At 35.1% G+C, this 14,354-nt stretch overlaps 2 protein-coding genes across 3 annotated transcripts; both read right to left on the bottom strand.

Moving 5' to 3' along the window:
* Positions 1 to 179: 179 nt before the first annotated feature.
* spef1 (sperm flagellar 1) lies at positions 180 to 7,005 on the bottom strand. 2 transcript variants are annotated; one of them, XM_055170846.2, is made up of 7 exons: positions 6,802 to 7,005; positions 6,240 to 6,351; positions 5,658 to 5,808; positions 5,533 to 5,575; positions 3,729 to 3,795; positions 3,475 to 3,563; positions 180 to 925 (listed from the first exon to the last, which is right to left on the bottom strand). In XM_055170846.2, exons 1-7 carry the CDS (start codon positions 6,917 to 6,919, stop codon positions 804 to 806), a joined length of 702 nt encoding a protein of 233 aa, XP_055026821.2. In that variant the 5' UTR covers positions 6,920 to 7,005; the 3' UTR covers positions 180 to 803. The 2 variants fall into 2 exon arrangements, with proteins under 2 accessions (XP_055026821.2, XP_073729338.1); XM_073873237.1 differs by having other exon boundaries at positions 180 to 917; positions 3,467 to 3,563; positions 6,802 to 7,003.
* A 71-nt stretch (positions 7,006 to 7,076) lies between these two features.
* Positions 7,077 to 14,198, bottom strand: adam8a (ADAM metallopeptidase domain 8a). The gene is made up of 25 exons (XM_055170845.2): positions 14,058 to 14,198; positions 13,814 to 13,920; positions 13,622 to 13,695; positions 13,434 to 13,512; positions 13,263 to 13,339; positions 12,603 to 12,786; positions 12,363 to 12,428; positions 12,187 to 12,258; positions 11,910 to 12,079; positions 11,673 to 11,754; positions 11,412 to 11,545; positions 10,910 to 11,087; positions 10,571 to 10,660; positions 10,069 to 10,264; positions 9,850 to 9,916; positions 9,541 to 9,709; positions 9,341 to 9,418; positions 9,056 to 9,140; positions 8,831 to 8,948; positions 8,556 to 8,736; positions 8,417 to 8,452; positions 8,281 to 8,328; positions 8,090 to 8,161; positions 7,900 to 7,974; positions 7,077 to 7,815 (listed from the first exon to the last, which is right to left on the bottom strand). Exons 1-25 carry the CDS (start codon positions 14,107 to 14,109, stop codon positions 7,780 to 7,782), a joined length of 2,526 nt encoding a protein of 841 aa, XP_055026820.2. The 5' UTR covers positions 14,110 to 14,198; the 3' UTR covers positions 7,077 to 7,779.
* Positions 14,199 to 14,354: the final 156 nt, after the last annotated feature.

Below are 14,354 nucleotides of genomic sequence, written 5' to 3'. Positions count from 1 at the left end.
CATTACATTTATACCACAGGACATTAAAATGCTTTATTGTGATTGGTTGAGAAATGTTCCATGGTTGTGCATTATTTTTCGATAAACGCACACCTGACCTGTCAAATGTCTTAGCAATGTCTGTTGTAACCGTGGCATAAACATAATAATTGCCATTAAATAATTTCAACAATTCAACGTCCCATCGTCAATTTTTTATTTACATATTTCACTGCACTGACTTAATGAATTAGTGATGTGAAAAGTACTCAAGAGGTTTTATGAGCATACAAAGCCATATGTACAGTATAGGAAGAGCAACAAGTGAAAATCAGTCAGTTTCCATGAAAAAGGTTGAAATCTATTCTTTAATATAAACCTTCTGCTTTCAGCCTATCATCTGGGGGCTAATGGGGCACATATTTGTGCAGACCCTGATACTGGCAAACTTTAGTTGTACAATGCATTAACTCTTATAGCATAATAATAACATAGTGAACTACAGTGTAAAATTCTCAACAAAAAACCCCAAAAACAAATAAATAAATCTGTTTATAATCTCTTCATTTGTACGATTTGTCTAAAAAAAACACATTTAAAAAATCATTTTCATTTAAAACTTAAGCACAAGTGATAATGCTGGTAAACCTAGAACTTTGTCTAAAATAATACAGAAAGGTGAGGCTTCACTGGTCAGTTTAAGTAAACTGCTACTGTATGATGGTCTGTTTGGAAGGACACTGAATTCTGCTCTTATCCTAAGTGCTAACAAATCACTGATCAGAAAGGATTTTCAATCTAATGAAAATTAAATGCTTTCAAGTTCATGAGGTGTTGTTGCGGGCCTTGTATCTCTCTAAGTGCTTGGTCAGGTCCTCAATGCGAAGATCTTTAAGATGTACAAGATGCTCCAACCTGTTTACTTTCATCTGTAAAATCTGAAAAAGTAAAACGTTTAAAAAATATTCAGCCATAGTGATTGTGAGTTTGTTATCATGTTGTTGTTATCAAACCAAGTGCAAGCTAATAATGGCACAATCATTCTGCTGCAACCATTTCTGCTGAAACATTGAAACATTTCCTTTCTAAGAAACTTTCTTTGTGGCTGAGGAAGTATTTGATCATTTGATTTCCAATTACTGATAATTATATTCTTTTGATTTAAACAGTATCATTAATTAAACGATCAATTATCAATTTTCATCTTTATTTAAAATGGTCACATTCATTGTCACACACACTTTACTGGTGATGACAAATATTTCTATTGACCTCACCATGACTTCAAGTTATACTTTGCAATCTTTAATCCATTTCATCAGCAACAGGAAACAAACGTGTCCTGTAGCCACTTTTTGAAAGAACAGCACAGGATGACACATTTCCTTTTGCAACATATGCATCTTTTGCCATCTGCCATTGTTTGCAAAAGGTGCTCAAACCTTCCCTTTAACTTTTATGCATTTATCAGTAAGGCAATTCTGGCCAAAACACAATACATGTTACTGTGTCAGGCCCCTTAAATATTTGGAAAAATGTTGAAAGTGCAAAGTGGCAGCCAGTGACTCTTTTTTGAGGGCGCATGATGCGAAGCTTATCACAACATTAGTTGTATTTAATAGTATTTAGCCCGCCATGTCACATGCCCGTCATGTCAAAATATGTGTTTGGCATCTTATGTAAACAATGTGCATCATGCATCCTGTCAAAATATGTGCCTGCTGCACATGTGTCTAAAGGGTTTATGATAAAAGTGATGCTCGCGTTTGCCAGATACTCGCTTAATCTCATGTGTAACCAGAGTTTAGTGTTAAAGGATTAGTCCATTTTCTTTAAAAAAATCCAGATAATTTACTCACCACCATGTCATCCAAAATGTTGATGTCTTTCTTCGTTCAGTCGAGAAGAAATTATGTTTTTTGAGGAAAACATTGCAGGATTTTTCTAATTTGAATGGACTTTAATAGAGCCCAACATTTAATACTTAACTCAACACTTAACAGTTTTTTTCAACGGAGTTTCAAAGGACAATAAACAATCCCAAACGATTGGGGGGGGGGAGAGGGAGGAGTTAGCTACGCTCCGTCTGTTTGAAAACAGTTCAAACGTCAACAATAACTAACGTCTCGCAGATTCGCTTAGAGAGTCTTTAACTCAACACTTAACAGTTTTTTTCAACGGAGTTTCAAAGGATTCTAAACTATCCCAAAAGAGGCATAAGGGTCTTATCTAGCGAAACGATTGTTATTTTTGACAATAAAAATAAAAAATATGCACTTTTAAACCACAACCTCTCGTCCACCTCCGGTCCCGAAAAGCGCCAGCACGACCCCACGCAAATGCGTAGTGACGTAGAAAGGCCACGTGTTACATATATGAAACGCACATTTGCGGACCATTTTAAACAATAAACTGACACAAAAACTGTAGGAGCCATTTAGTTATGTTGGGTCTGTAATTTTCTTTCACGCCAATAGAGGGCGCTTAATGTATATATGGTGTTGAGTAATTAAATCAAACAAACTTTTTGACCATCACCGTCAACATCAATGACAAGTATTTGAACTTGATTAATTATATGTTTATTTTATTTTTCTTTATTGTTTATTAATAATTACATTTTGGAGTCAAAGGAAGGACACAAATAAATGAATTGGAATATCCAAATGAATATTTTGAGTTTTGGACATTGTTTTATCAAGTTTCAAATGACGCGTCACAACGAAGACCTTAAAATGGACAATCACGCACCTACAAAAACATTAATTAATATCATTCCACATACAACAACGTCGGAACGGTCCTCTTTCTCCACACTTGTAAACACTAGGGCGTAGTTTCGCGCTCGTCCTCTGTGACCTCTTGATGTGATGAAGTATTGCGTGAGGTCGCGCTGGGGCTTTTTAGGACCGGAGACAGACGAGAAGCCGTGGTCTAAAGGTCATATTTTTCTTGTCAAAAATGACAATCGTTTCGCCAGACAAGACCCTCACGCCCCGTCCGGGACCATCCAGAGTCCTTCGAAACTCCACCGAAAAAAACTGTTAAGTGATGAGTTCTATTAAAGTCCATCAAAATGAGAAAAATCCAGGAATGTTTTCCTCAAAAAACACAACCTCCTCTCGACCGAACAAAGAAAGACACCAACACCCCGGATGACATGGTGGTGACATTTTTAAGAAAATTGACTAATCCTTTAAGTGAGTGTCTTGTGATTATTTTGTGAACTTTTTTAAATCTTAAACTCTTTCGGTTTGTGTATTTTGACAAATGAATCATGATGCACATGGTTTACATGACACTCCCCTTGAAAGAGAAGTCACCAGCTGCCACTGGTCTTCATCAAGTAAGTTGAACTTATATTTGTCTCTGCTCTCTACATAAGAAGCTGGAATAGGAGACATACAAATATTACACCATCACCTTTGATTCATTACAGTGGTTTGATTCAAATTTTATTTGGTTGATTTGAAATTAAGTTACTTGCCTCAACAGTCTCCTGTAAAGCCAAAATGGCCTGTTCCTTTTCTTCCAAGAGCAATCGCAAGGCTGGATCCACATTTGGGCCCAGGTTTGCAGCATCACTAAGCAAGAATTATGTCAACTCCATTATAAATATATCAAAAGCACACCTCATAAATACTGAACCTCAAAAAGTCTCTTATAAAATCATAGTATCATTCAAAGACTTTGAAACACTTTATCTATTTAAGGGATTCTGTATGTAGTGTATTGCAATGATCGAATACCTGACTTTTTCTTCCTTCTTCACAATAGTGGGACTGGTATGCATAATGTCCATAACCTGACGATTCTCTGCAAAAACAAAACCAACAAAGGGCATTTAATGACAGTCAACATTACTAGACTTACCAACACATCTCAGAGGAAACCGTACATCTCATTGCAGTAAGTGCTGAGTCTTGGCAAAAAGAGCTGCTTCAGAATCCCTTCCGGCTAAATTTAGGCAAAGAGACTTCACCCCCACAAAGACTTCACCCCTCAATTTCCTCTCTCCCTCCAGATGAGTGGTACTCCCCCATACTTTAAGGTTTTAAGGCTCATGAGAATTACTTAGCCAGGAAGGCTAAACTAATTAGACTTCATTTAAACCCATTAAACACAATCGGGTCGAAAGGACACACTGACGGGGCACCAGACTGAAGTCCATTGTAACCTCAGAGCAGGAGAATTTTATTTGGCTCTAAGCTTTAAATCATCAACACCAGCTGTTCTTCACCTTATAAACAGCCCATAAGAATAAAATAGCATTTACAGTCCCATAATAGCATCAACTGTCCACTACTTGAGTTTGGTATGAACGTAAAGGCTTTTAGGAACATTTTTAAGCCTGTTGGAAGTGGCATCCTGCGAATAAAGCTTATAAGCAAAACTTTTACCATAATGAAAACAGCAGATTAGATCTGAACTATGACCCCATGGTGATGAGGGGAAACAGTTTATGAATCAGTCTCTAGTCAGCATAAAATGTTGTGCATTTGGTCTCCAAACATTTTTTGTTTCATTCTAGCACATATTCAGTATATCATAAAATTTTTTGACAAGCTAAATGAATACTTGACATGATTTTCTAATTATTGATCCCATCCCCACATACTTCTTATAGATCACATAACAAATAAAGTTAATAAAAGAAGATACTGTTATGAAATTAAAGGGGGCTCTAGTTTATGATGATGTATTTGATAGCTAAAAGCCTGATCATACAAAACATCACTGACACATGACTATCTCAAATTAAATGTGACAAATGCCTGCACAAAAAATTATTTTGACACTTGCTGACACCTTACTTGCTAATTTGAAATTGTGGTTTTCAGCCTGCTGAGACAACTGTTACTATTTTGAGTAATGTGACATCACATCATATGATCATGGCCCTATGAATGCTCAGTTTCTCAAAACATAATTCCAATTATAATTCTTCAAATGTAACACATAGTATGCAGTAAAACTGAATGATTACTAACAATCAAAACATAATACAGTTCTTAACACCTTCCCTGCAGCAAAAGCTGGTGTGGGATGACAAAACTATATTGACTTCCTCTATCTTTTTTTGCATGGGTGTTGATTGTGGTAAGCCATTGCTCAGTATATTAAGAGTTCGCGAAAAACATTCATTCATTTCCTTCCCTAAATAAATGTGAGCAGATTGATGATCACAGCAAGCAATAGCGTCATTTCACAATCTAGGTCAACTAAGGAGTGCATATAATCCAGCTATAAATTACCCACTTTTAGATCAAATAAACTTGTATTTGGTTGCATGTCATTTCTGCCAAATAACTTATATGCATGATATTACATCATGTAAGCAAAGTGAGCTGTAAAGATGTTACATCATTTATTTTTGCCGTGTTTTAGCCATCTGGGCTGTGTTTAGATGACTATTAGATATCTTTCAAAGTTTCAAATGCAGAATTGCTTGCTGGATAGTGCATTGAGGTTGAAAAGGTGTTGCAAGATCTATGTGGTTGTTTTTTCACAATCACTTAATGTAGAGATCTGGACATGGGTTTGTTAGTCTACCTGATTCCGGTTGTCCATTTGTAATGCTGTAATATTCCAAGTCCTATATAAAAAGAGGATAAAACAATGTTTAAACACCTTATAGCAAACACTTTAATATAAAAACAAGCACACTCACCACACACCTGTGAGCCTTCTAATAGTTTTCCTGCTCTTCTCTCCTCTATCTTCTCTCTCAGAGAGCACAGAACTGGTTCAATGTAGCCGGCTGTGCTGACAACTATCTTCTTGACTGTGTCCAGAGGAACATTGAAGTTGAGCTTGGAGAAAACTTTTCTGAAATGAGAACATTGTGCACTCTTGTTAATTCTGTAAAACAAAATCGATTGTCTTTGTATGTCATGCCCTGCGATGGACTGGCCATCTATCCAAGATGCTGGGACAGGCTCCAGACCTTCCACAACCCTGCAAAGGTCAAGTGGGTTTGGAAAATGGTTGTGATGGATTTGTATGTCAATTTCGCACGTCATACAGCAAGACATAAATACCATCAACATATGATGCTCTAGGTAGACAGCTTACTATGTTTGAGATCCAGGCAGTGTTAAATGTTCAGCTGGAGATCTCAAGTTCCCCACTGTTACTGCTAAGGTGTAATGTCACATTCTTGCAATCCTCTGGGAATGTTTGAAGCGACATGATGGGGTCAGATAAGCATTGCGATGTTTGCGTTAGTGTCTGCGTGGAGAACAAATAAATACACTTGCCTGTTCAGAGTGCTCCAGTTACACAGCTTCTGTTGTGTGGAATGTGCGGATGTGTAGTTGTGCAGATCCACTAATTTAGGGAAGAAATGCTTCACAACTTCTGCAGCCATAACTGCATATGAAAATTGTTAAAATAATTATTCACAAACTTATTTAAGTTAAAGCTAAACTATCGTACTATAATAGTATTATAATATAGTATTTATTATTATTATTATTATAATATATAGTATTTACTTTAGTATTATATTATTTACTATAGTAAACTGGAGTACAATTCCTATTTTCCTATAATATAGTAAATATACAGTATTCAATACAGTTTAGCAATTTACTATACTTAATAGGCTACTACAGAATATTATAGTAATTAGACTAGCCTATACTATTACTACAGTATATTACCATTTACTACACAGTTTACCATAATAAATACTAAACAATATGGCATACTAGTAACGTTATTTGAGGAGTGTAACATAAAAACGAACTTTATTACTTCGGTCAAACATCATTGAATGTATCAGTAATAATATTGTGAACTCTTTAAAGAGCACATTACCTCCATCGCTAAAATCCCTCGCTATGTTGCGTTTTGGTCTGGAAAGTGGTATTTTGTCTATCCACGCGTAGAGGTCTTGCAAAGTTTCTCCAGCTATTTGGTTAGACCCATCCATCATTTGAAAAAAGCTTTGTTGTGTTACTTTTAACTATTTTTCAGGTAGTATTGTTTGAGTCGTTACTAGGCAACTGCAAAACTACAGCGCGCGACAGAGGTCATCTCGTTCATTAAGCGATTCAAAATATCTTGAAAAAACCATAACTGTACATTAAGAGAAATGTATTAAAACCTTTATTATAGTAAACAAATTATAAATCATATAATCAATATTATAGTTTACGATTTACACACAGTAAAAATCAGACCAGCTGAGAGCAGTGCAAGTTTGAAGGTACACATTGAAAATAAAGTACACATTTTTTTTGCCCTTGTCTGTGGGTACAAATATACAAAGACCACAGACAGTAAACTCAACAACAAATGAATACGAAACCTACAGTATAAATAACACAAAATGCAAACAAAAAAGAGAGTATTTACTGTCCGCTGCTTCCTAATTTATTTGAAATCCATTCGTTCTATTCAATTTACAAAAGTGCATTACATTTCCGGTGACGTCATAAGGTGTGTAAAAGTACCCTTGAACCTTTGCCCTTTAAAATGACATTTTTAGGTACATTTAAGAAACCATGTGTAATCATAAGGAAGGATGTACTGATTATTTGACTGTACAAATATGCTACAAATAACATTCTTGGAAAGAAACATAAAATCAATAATTAAGAGAACAAAACAAATAAAATATAATAGAAATTTCATACAAGTCGTACCATGATAAGACTTTACAGTAGAAAATTGCAGTCTTCAATAGATTAACACATGTTTATTCATACCACATACAAGTGTATAAAATCTCCCTGTTTTGCATACCAAGCTTCTCCTGAAGCTCTCAAAGATTCAGACTAAATCGATTCAGAGTCATCTGGGCCTGGCAGGAGGTTTTAGTGCTACTTTCTGTATTGGATTTAAAAACAAAAAAACATTTAGTCATTTATTCACAACTACATACAGTATGACTACACCTTAAAAAAAATTCACCTGAGGTGGAGAATAAGCATTTTGTTTCCCTGTGGGTTTTGCAGGAGGCACAGGAGCTGGATTTGCCTTAGCCACCTGTTAGTGCAAACAAAAAATGCATAATAGCATTGAACAGAATTTATGTCAGTATGATGGGATGCTAGATGTAGAGTAAATTGTTTAAGTAAATGTTGGATCAATTACCACTTACCGGCTTAGGTGTAAGTGGAGGTAAAGGTTTTGATGGAGGAAGTGGTTTGGATGGTGGAAGCAGTGGTTTTGTCTGAATCAAAATGTAAACATTTTGTTATTCTTACATGTAAAATTGATGTATTTTCATGTCAGTAATGTAATGAAGTTACTTGAAGTTATCAATAGCAGTTAATATTGACAAGGCCTCACCTGAACAGGATGAATGGGAATGGTAGAATGTGCAACAGGTTTCATAATCTAATAAAATATTGAAGTATAAGTCAATTTCCATTACAACAAGAATAAAATCAAATGATTCCAAGTAGTATTGTTTGAGATTTTGTACCTGTTCTGTCCTGGTTTGTGGCGGTTGCTTCGGAGGCTTTGCATGAGAAAGAAGAAGTACGATTCATGTTTCAATATGACATACTTTTATCATAAAATGAAAATGTTTATAGTTTGAATGAATGAATGAATAAGGTTACCGATGGTGCTGGTCTGCTGGGTGCAGCTGGAGTATAAAGAGGTTTGCAGTACACTGTTGCAGATGACTCAAGGAATGTTGGTTGACCAATGCGTGGTTTTATATATTTGGGGCTGTTTTTTGCACTGCCCGGTTGGAATGCTGGATTGCACTGGCCTGAGGTGTTGGTGTCCTTCAAAGACCTATTTGAAGATGAAAATAAGACATAATTTCATATTAATAGTGTTGCAATATCAAACTAATAGTTGATGATTGTATTTTTGAAAAGACACATACGTTCTCTTTGTAAATGCTGCTTTTTTGTTTCTGCACCAAAGCAGTACTCCGATGATGATAATGACCAGCCCCAAGACGACCACAAATGTGACCATACCAATTATCATAGCATTTGTCACTGTAAAATAAAATTACATGTCATAATTTCTGTTGCTCATAAAAATGGTCGAAGAGTGGCTTATTCAGATTAAATAAAGTAAGACTAAAGGGAGGTAAATGAATTACTTTTTGAAAGGTCTGAATATTTGACATCACAGTGGGGTGGTGCCCAGCCTGGATAACAGTGACACTTCCTCTCATGGTTACACACCTTTAAAATATAAGTCAGTAACAAACTTTAAATGCAACTTACATGCGTATAATCATTTGACAAAACATCAGAAATCTCAAAAGTACAAAATATGATTTGTAAATATATTACAATGTAATAAACATTACAGTATGTTTTCTCATAATTCTACCAGTATAAATATAAACAGTATCACAGAGATATGGATTAAAGCTACACACCCCACGGCCATTGCATTTGTCAGAACAGTTCTCATTGCCATATATACTTATGTCCTTGCAAAGACTGTTGAAGCACACCTGTAGGTAGTACATAAAAATAATATGTTTTGTACATTTTCTATATTTTTAGGAATAATTTCAAAAATTACAGAAAGCAAAGTCATAAGTACAGAAGACAATGCACTTTATTATTTACTTGCCTTATTTATACCACATTTTGTGCCTGTTGGAACCATTGCTAAGTCTTCTGTTGTTGACCGGTCTTCCGCCATGTTGCAGGTTTTTGATTTCACGTATACAGATTTTTTCCAATTTGTTATGGGAAAATCTTTTCCACCGAAACAGTATATTTTTCCACATTTCATGTGCCTGTACATTGTGACATATTGTTGTGTCATTTAAAACAAAATGTTATAGACCAGAGAATAATTTAAGGTTTCTTGTTTAAAAAGTACTTTTTTTGCCATCAAAATGAATTTTTTTTTCATTATAATGTAAATTACACTTACTCATAACTCTTTGAAGTTCTGTCTATTACATTGTACTGGAAGCAGGTATCATCATCAACATCAGCATCTACGTAACATATTAAGAGATTGATTTATTTTAAGTGACTTCTCATTTCTAATTTTCTACATTAAACATTGCTACTTTAAAAAAAAGCTAATGAAAGAGCTCTAAACAGAAATCAACCATGTAGTGTTCTTTGCAACAAGTGAAAACAGTACCTGATCCCCACAGCATTTTGCAATGTTCCCTATGTGTGGGGCATTGTCCATTGTAACAGTAACCCTGATTAAAATTGCAGGGCAGTCCATTCATTTTATAGTCATTTTTGGGACAGAAGGCTGAATCTCCTGTACAGTACTCATCTAGATCACAGTCATGTGCACTTTTTCTGCAAAGATCGCCTGATTGCTTTAACTGGAAGAAAGGATAAACAAGAGTCAAATTAGGATAATTTCACATTTTAGTTCAGCATTAACAGTGTTTCAAAGACAAATGTAGACACTTTTTATATACTGTATGACACTCTACTGATAGTCCTGCCTTTAAATAGAAAAACATTTACCAACAGGCAAAGCCTTTGGAAAACTCACTGCAGCTTTTTTGCGTTATTTGCATTTATATACTTCTTTTGTACTTTCATACTTTACAATCACTCACAAATCTTTAGACATTAAGCAGATGATTTTACTTACAAAAGTAAAGAGAACAACAAGAAAATACCTGGCAATTGTGACAGCATTCCCCATGTGCACAATGGGAACCTTTGGTCAGCTGACAGGTGGAGGCATTGCAGCAAGGATTCTTACATTCCTAAAATGATGTAAAATCAATATATTTCAGGTCAACAAAATGTTTGTTAGAGCATATGGTGCCAAACAGCACTAAAAAGCACTAAAAGAGGACCATTGGCTTTTAATGTTTAATGCACTAAAAGTCCTTCCTCTATGATTATTAGCCAGTGAACTAATTTTAGTGCTATTTGGAGTGTATAAACAGATCAGTGATGTCATGCTTAAACCTAAGTTGCCACAACCGGGAACTTTTAAGAGTATGACAAACCTCAACAGTTCCGCAGTCACACTCTTCACCCCTTTCTACAAAAGCATTTCCACATACTGGGCCACCATATATTTCGTTCTCATCCGGCGTATCTAGAAGACAGCTGCTGTCATAGTTCTGCAAAAAATTCTTTAAGGATATTTGACTACAAGTGCTGAAGGAGTTTGGTAAGTCAGACCTGTAGAAAAAGTGTAAAGGCCAATTCACACTGGTGCAACAACAACAAACACTAACAAACCCCAAAATCCTAAATGCTCATTTACTTTGATCCAACAACTGCCAACCGCGGTTTCACAATGACCCAACAGACTCTGTTGGATTAGTGAGAATTGGCCTTTAAATAAAATTGAATTACAATGTTGGGAAACATAATTTTTACACTGCCCAAACACACTTGAATTTAGAGTTTATGTTCACAGATAAGCTTATATTGATTTAATGTCTCTAGTGTCACTGCTTAAATGTATGCCAATGTATTGTAAAGTGTTTTTATTAGCCTTACCCAAGGGACTCTGCCATGATGCAGCCACTGGCAGAAGAACACCAACAGGCTTGATTATCGTGTGACATGCCCAGGTTATGACCCATTTCATGAGTGATAGTAGAAGCCACAGCAAGGGGATTTTCACTTGTGTCCTTCATAAAGACAAATGTATGAAATATTTAAATTTCACGAAAACTAAAGTAAAAACTAAAATTTCAAACTGATTCAGATCAACAATGAGCTGATTTACTCATAAAATGCTTATACTCATAGACACACCTGATTCACAGCACCAGATGATGGAGTGCACATAGCATTCATTGTAGCCAACCCAATAGTGGATCCCTGAAAATCTATACCACTGAACAGAAAAAGAGATTTCAAACCATTACTTTCTTTAGAAACAAACCATATTTTTTTCTTCAACTAAACTCCGGCTCCGGGTTAGACATTTAAATGAACAGTGATTGGTGCATGGCACAGAAAGGAATTGGGATGTTAAGTTACTGTACTCACGTAACAAAATGGGCATTGTCATGCTTCTTTCTGTTGATAAGGCTTGCTTGACGCCAGCTTAAGAAATTCTTTAGAGTCTCCTCTGGTAAAGGATTGACCTCGATCATGTTTCCTTGAGACCAAATCTCAAGCCCAACCAACCTGACACGTATGTTTAAAGGCCGGTAAAGCTGCGTATGAAAAAAAAAACTCTTGTTGTTGCAAAAATATATATATTTAAAAAATTGCATATGAAACATCACACAATAGACATTAATACAAGACCAATATAACCAACCTTGTCCACATGGTTTGCAACCAACATCATTCTTTCTTCAATTTTCTTTAAATTTCTTCCAAACTTTATGTACTAAAGAGAAAAGTAAATGTACATGTTATATTATAATTACATTTGTATAATTATAAACACATATAAACAAATATATAACAGCAGTAAATATCATTCATTCATACCTCCTCATGATCAACAACCAAAGCCATCTCAACAATCCACTGTCCATCAGCGGGGGCTTTATTTCTCTGAGAGAAAAAAAGTGAAGTAATTTTTATAAAACTAGAAATTTTAACACATTGCCCATCATTTTGAACCATCCCGACCCTGCAAACCATCACCAAAATACACAAATATTGTGTAAAAAAGACTCAAATCTCTTTAATATCTTTAATAAATAATATTAGAATTGTATAAATTACCATATTTTTGCTCTTATACAGCCCACTGAACCGAGGGCCAAGGTCAAACACTGTGTCATTAATGTATCCAAAGGCCCCCCGCTTGGTCCTTAAATGCTCTTGTTTAAAAATAGCATGGTTCCCATCCACAGATTCTTCTAGGGGCTCAATCAAGTAAACTTGCTTTCCTGCTCTCAAAAACCCACTACAAAACAAAGATACAATGTTTTAAACAACACAACATACTAATGTGAATTTTAAACATATCTTTGAATTTATCAAATGTTCTAGGCAAATTCTTCTTAGATCAACCTCGATACAATGCGCTATTCTAGGGAAAAATTACAATGTAAAACCTAAAAACCAACTCAACTCAAACAACTTAAGCAAACCGGTTGCACCAGTTTCAAAACACATACACCCGAGCACCGCGAACTTAAACAAAATGAGTCATATGCAGTTATGCACCTACACCCAAGTTCACACTACTTAAACATAAGTGCATAATTGCAAATGACTCAAGTTCACAGTACTTCAATGTATGTGTTTTAAAACGTTAATGGTCTAATACAACCAGTTTACTTAAATGGTTTGAGTTAAGTTAACTGTTAGGTTTTACAGTGTAGGTTACATTTATTCATTTCTTAACAAAAGTAGCTTAACATAAAAATATTGCCTTACTGCATCCCAGAGCATAGACCAACACTGACTGAAGAATCATTTATGTCATGAATGTATCCCTGGTAGTAGCAATGGTCCTGAAATGTGCAAAATACAATAAATGTACATTTACATAATTAAAATAGCATACTGTGTACTGCAGATGTAAGGTATTTTAAAATTTTAACATACAATGTTGCCTGAAGAGTTTGTCTCTGAAATCCCATCCTCTGTATAATGTGACAATGTGTATTGTTCTCCTAAAAGGTCCCTGCGATGAAAAACATAAGACTAAGTTTAAATACAAAAGGCATGTTATTAATTTATCTCAACACTTTATAGCATGAGTAGTTATAATATTGTATTCATGATTCTCTTACTTATTTCTAAGCAAGGAAATTGTAAAATTTCTCCCATCGACAGCCAAGGCATATTCAAGTTTTTCAGGATATGTCTAACGGAAAGAAAGCACGTATACATAAATAAAAGTGAATTTTCACAACCACCTACAGTTGTCACGATATACCAATAAGATTTAAATCTAGAAATTGTTATACTAAAAACTAACGGACCTTAAGAGTAGAAGCGCTCCTCCTTGTTCGTTCTTTCAGTGCCTGAGGTCGAACAACATCATAGTGCATCACATGAGGTAAAACTGGATTCACTGCCTCAAGAGTTTCTAAACAAAGGATGAATGAACAATTGTTCAGCATTGTCTAATTAGTTTAAAAAAACTTTTTATGCTAATACATTACTTAAACGTGGAATGATAAACGAATCGCAGTATACAAAATATCCTCAATTTGTTTCGCTCACCCCATGTATAAATAAAAGAAAAGAGTGATATAAATAATCCAGTGTATTGCATGGTTATGTCCAGTGACACTTCTCGTATGAACTCGTGGGCATCTATGGGAACTCGACTACTTAAAACTTAACGCCACGCCTCGGTTATCCGCTAAATTAGCATAAAAAGATCCCGACTTCCTCTCTGTATGAGCAAACTGGTCAATGAGTCAGGGCCTTGTAAATGATTTAAGATTTTCATAGAAAAATATAAATGTATTTTTTATTATTATTATTTTTTTCATTATTTATTTAGCATTACTGTTA

Source organism: Misgurnus anguillicaudatus, chromosome 11, assembly GCF_027580225.2.
Source record: "Misgurnus anguillicaudatus chromosome 11, ASM2758022v2, whole genome shotgun sequence".
Taxonomy (NCBI): domain Eukaryota; kingdom Metazoa; phylum Chordata; class Actinopteri; order Cypriniformes; family Cobitidae; genus Misgurnus; species Misgurnus anguillicaudatus.
The sequence above is the reverse complement of the archived record's forward strand: the minus strand, read 5'-3'. Positions and strand labels throughout refer to the sequence as shown.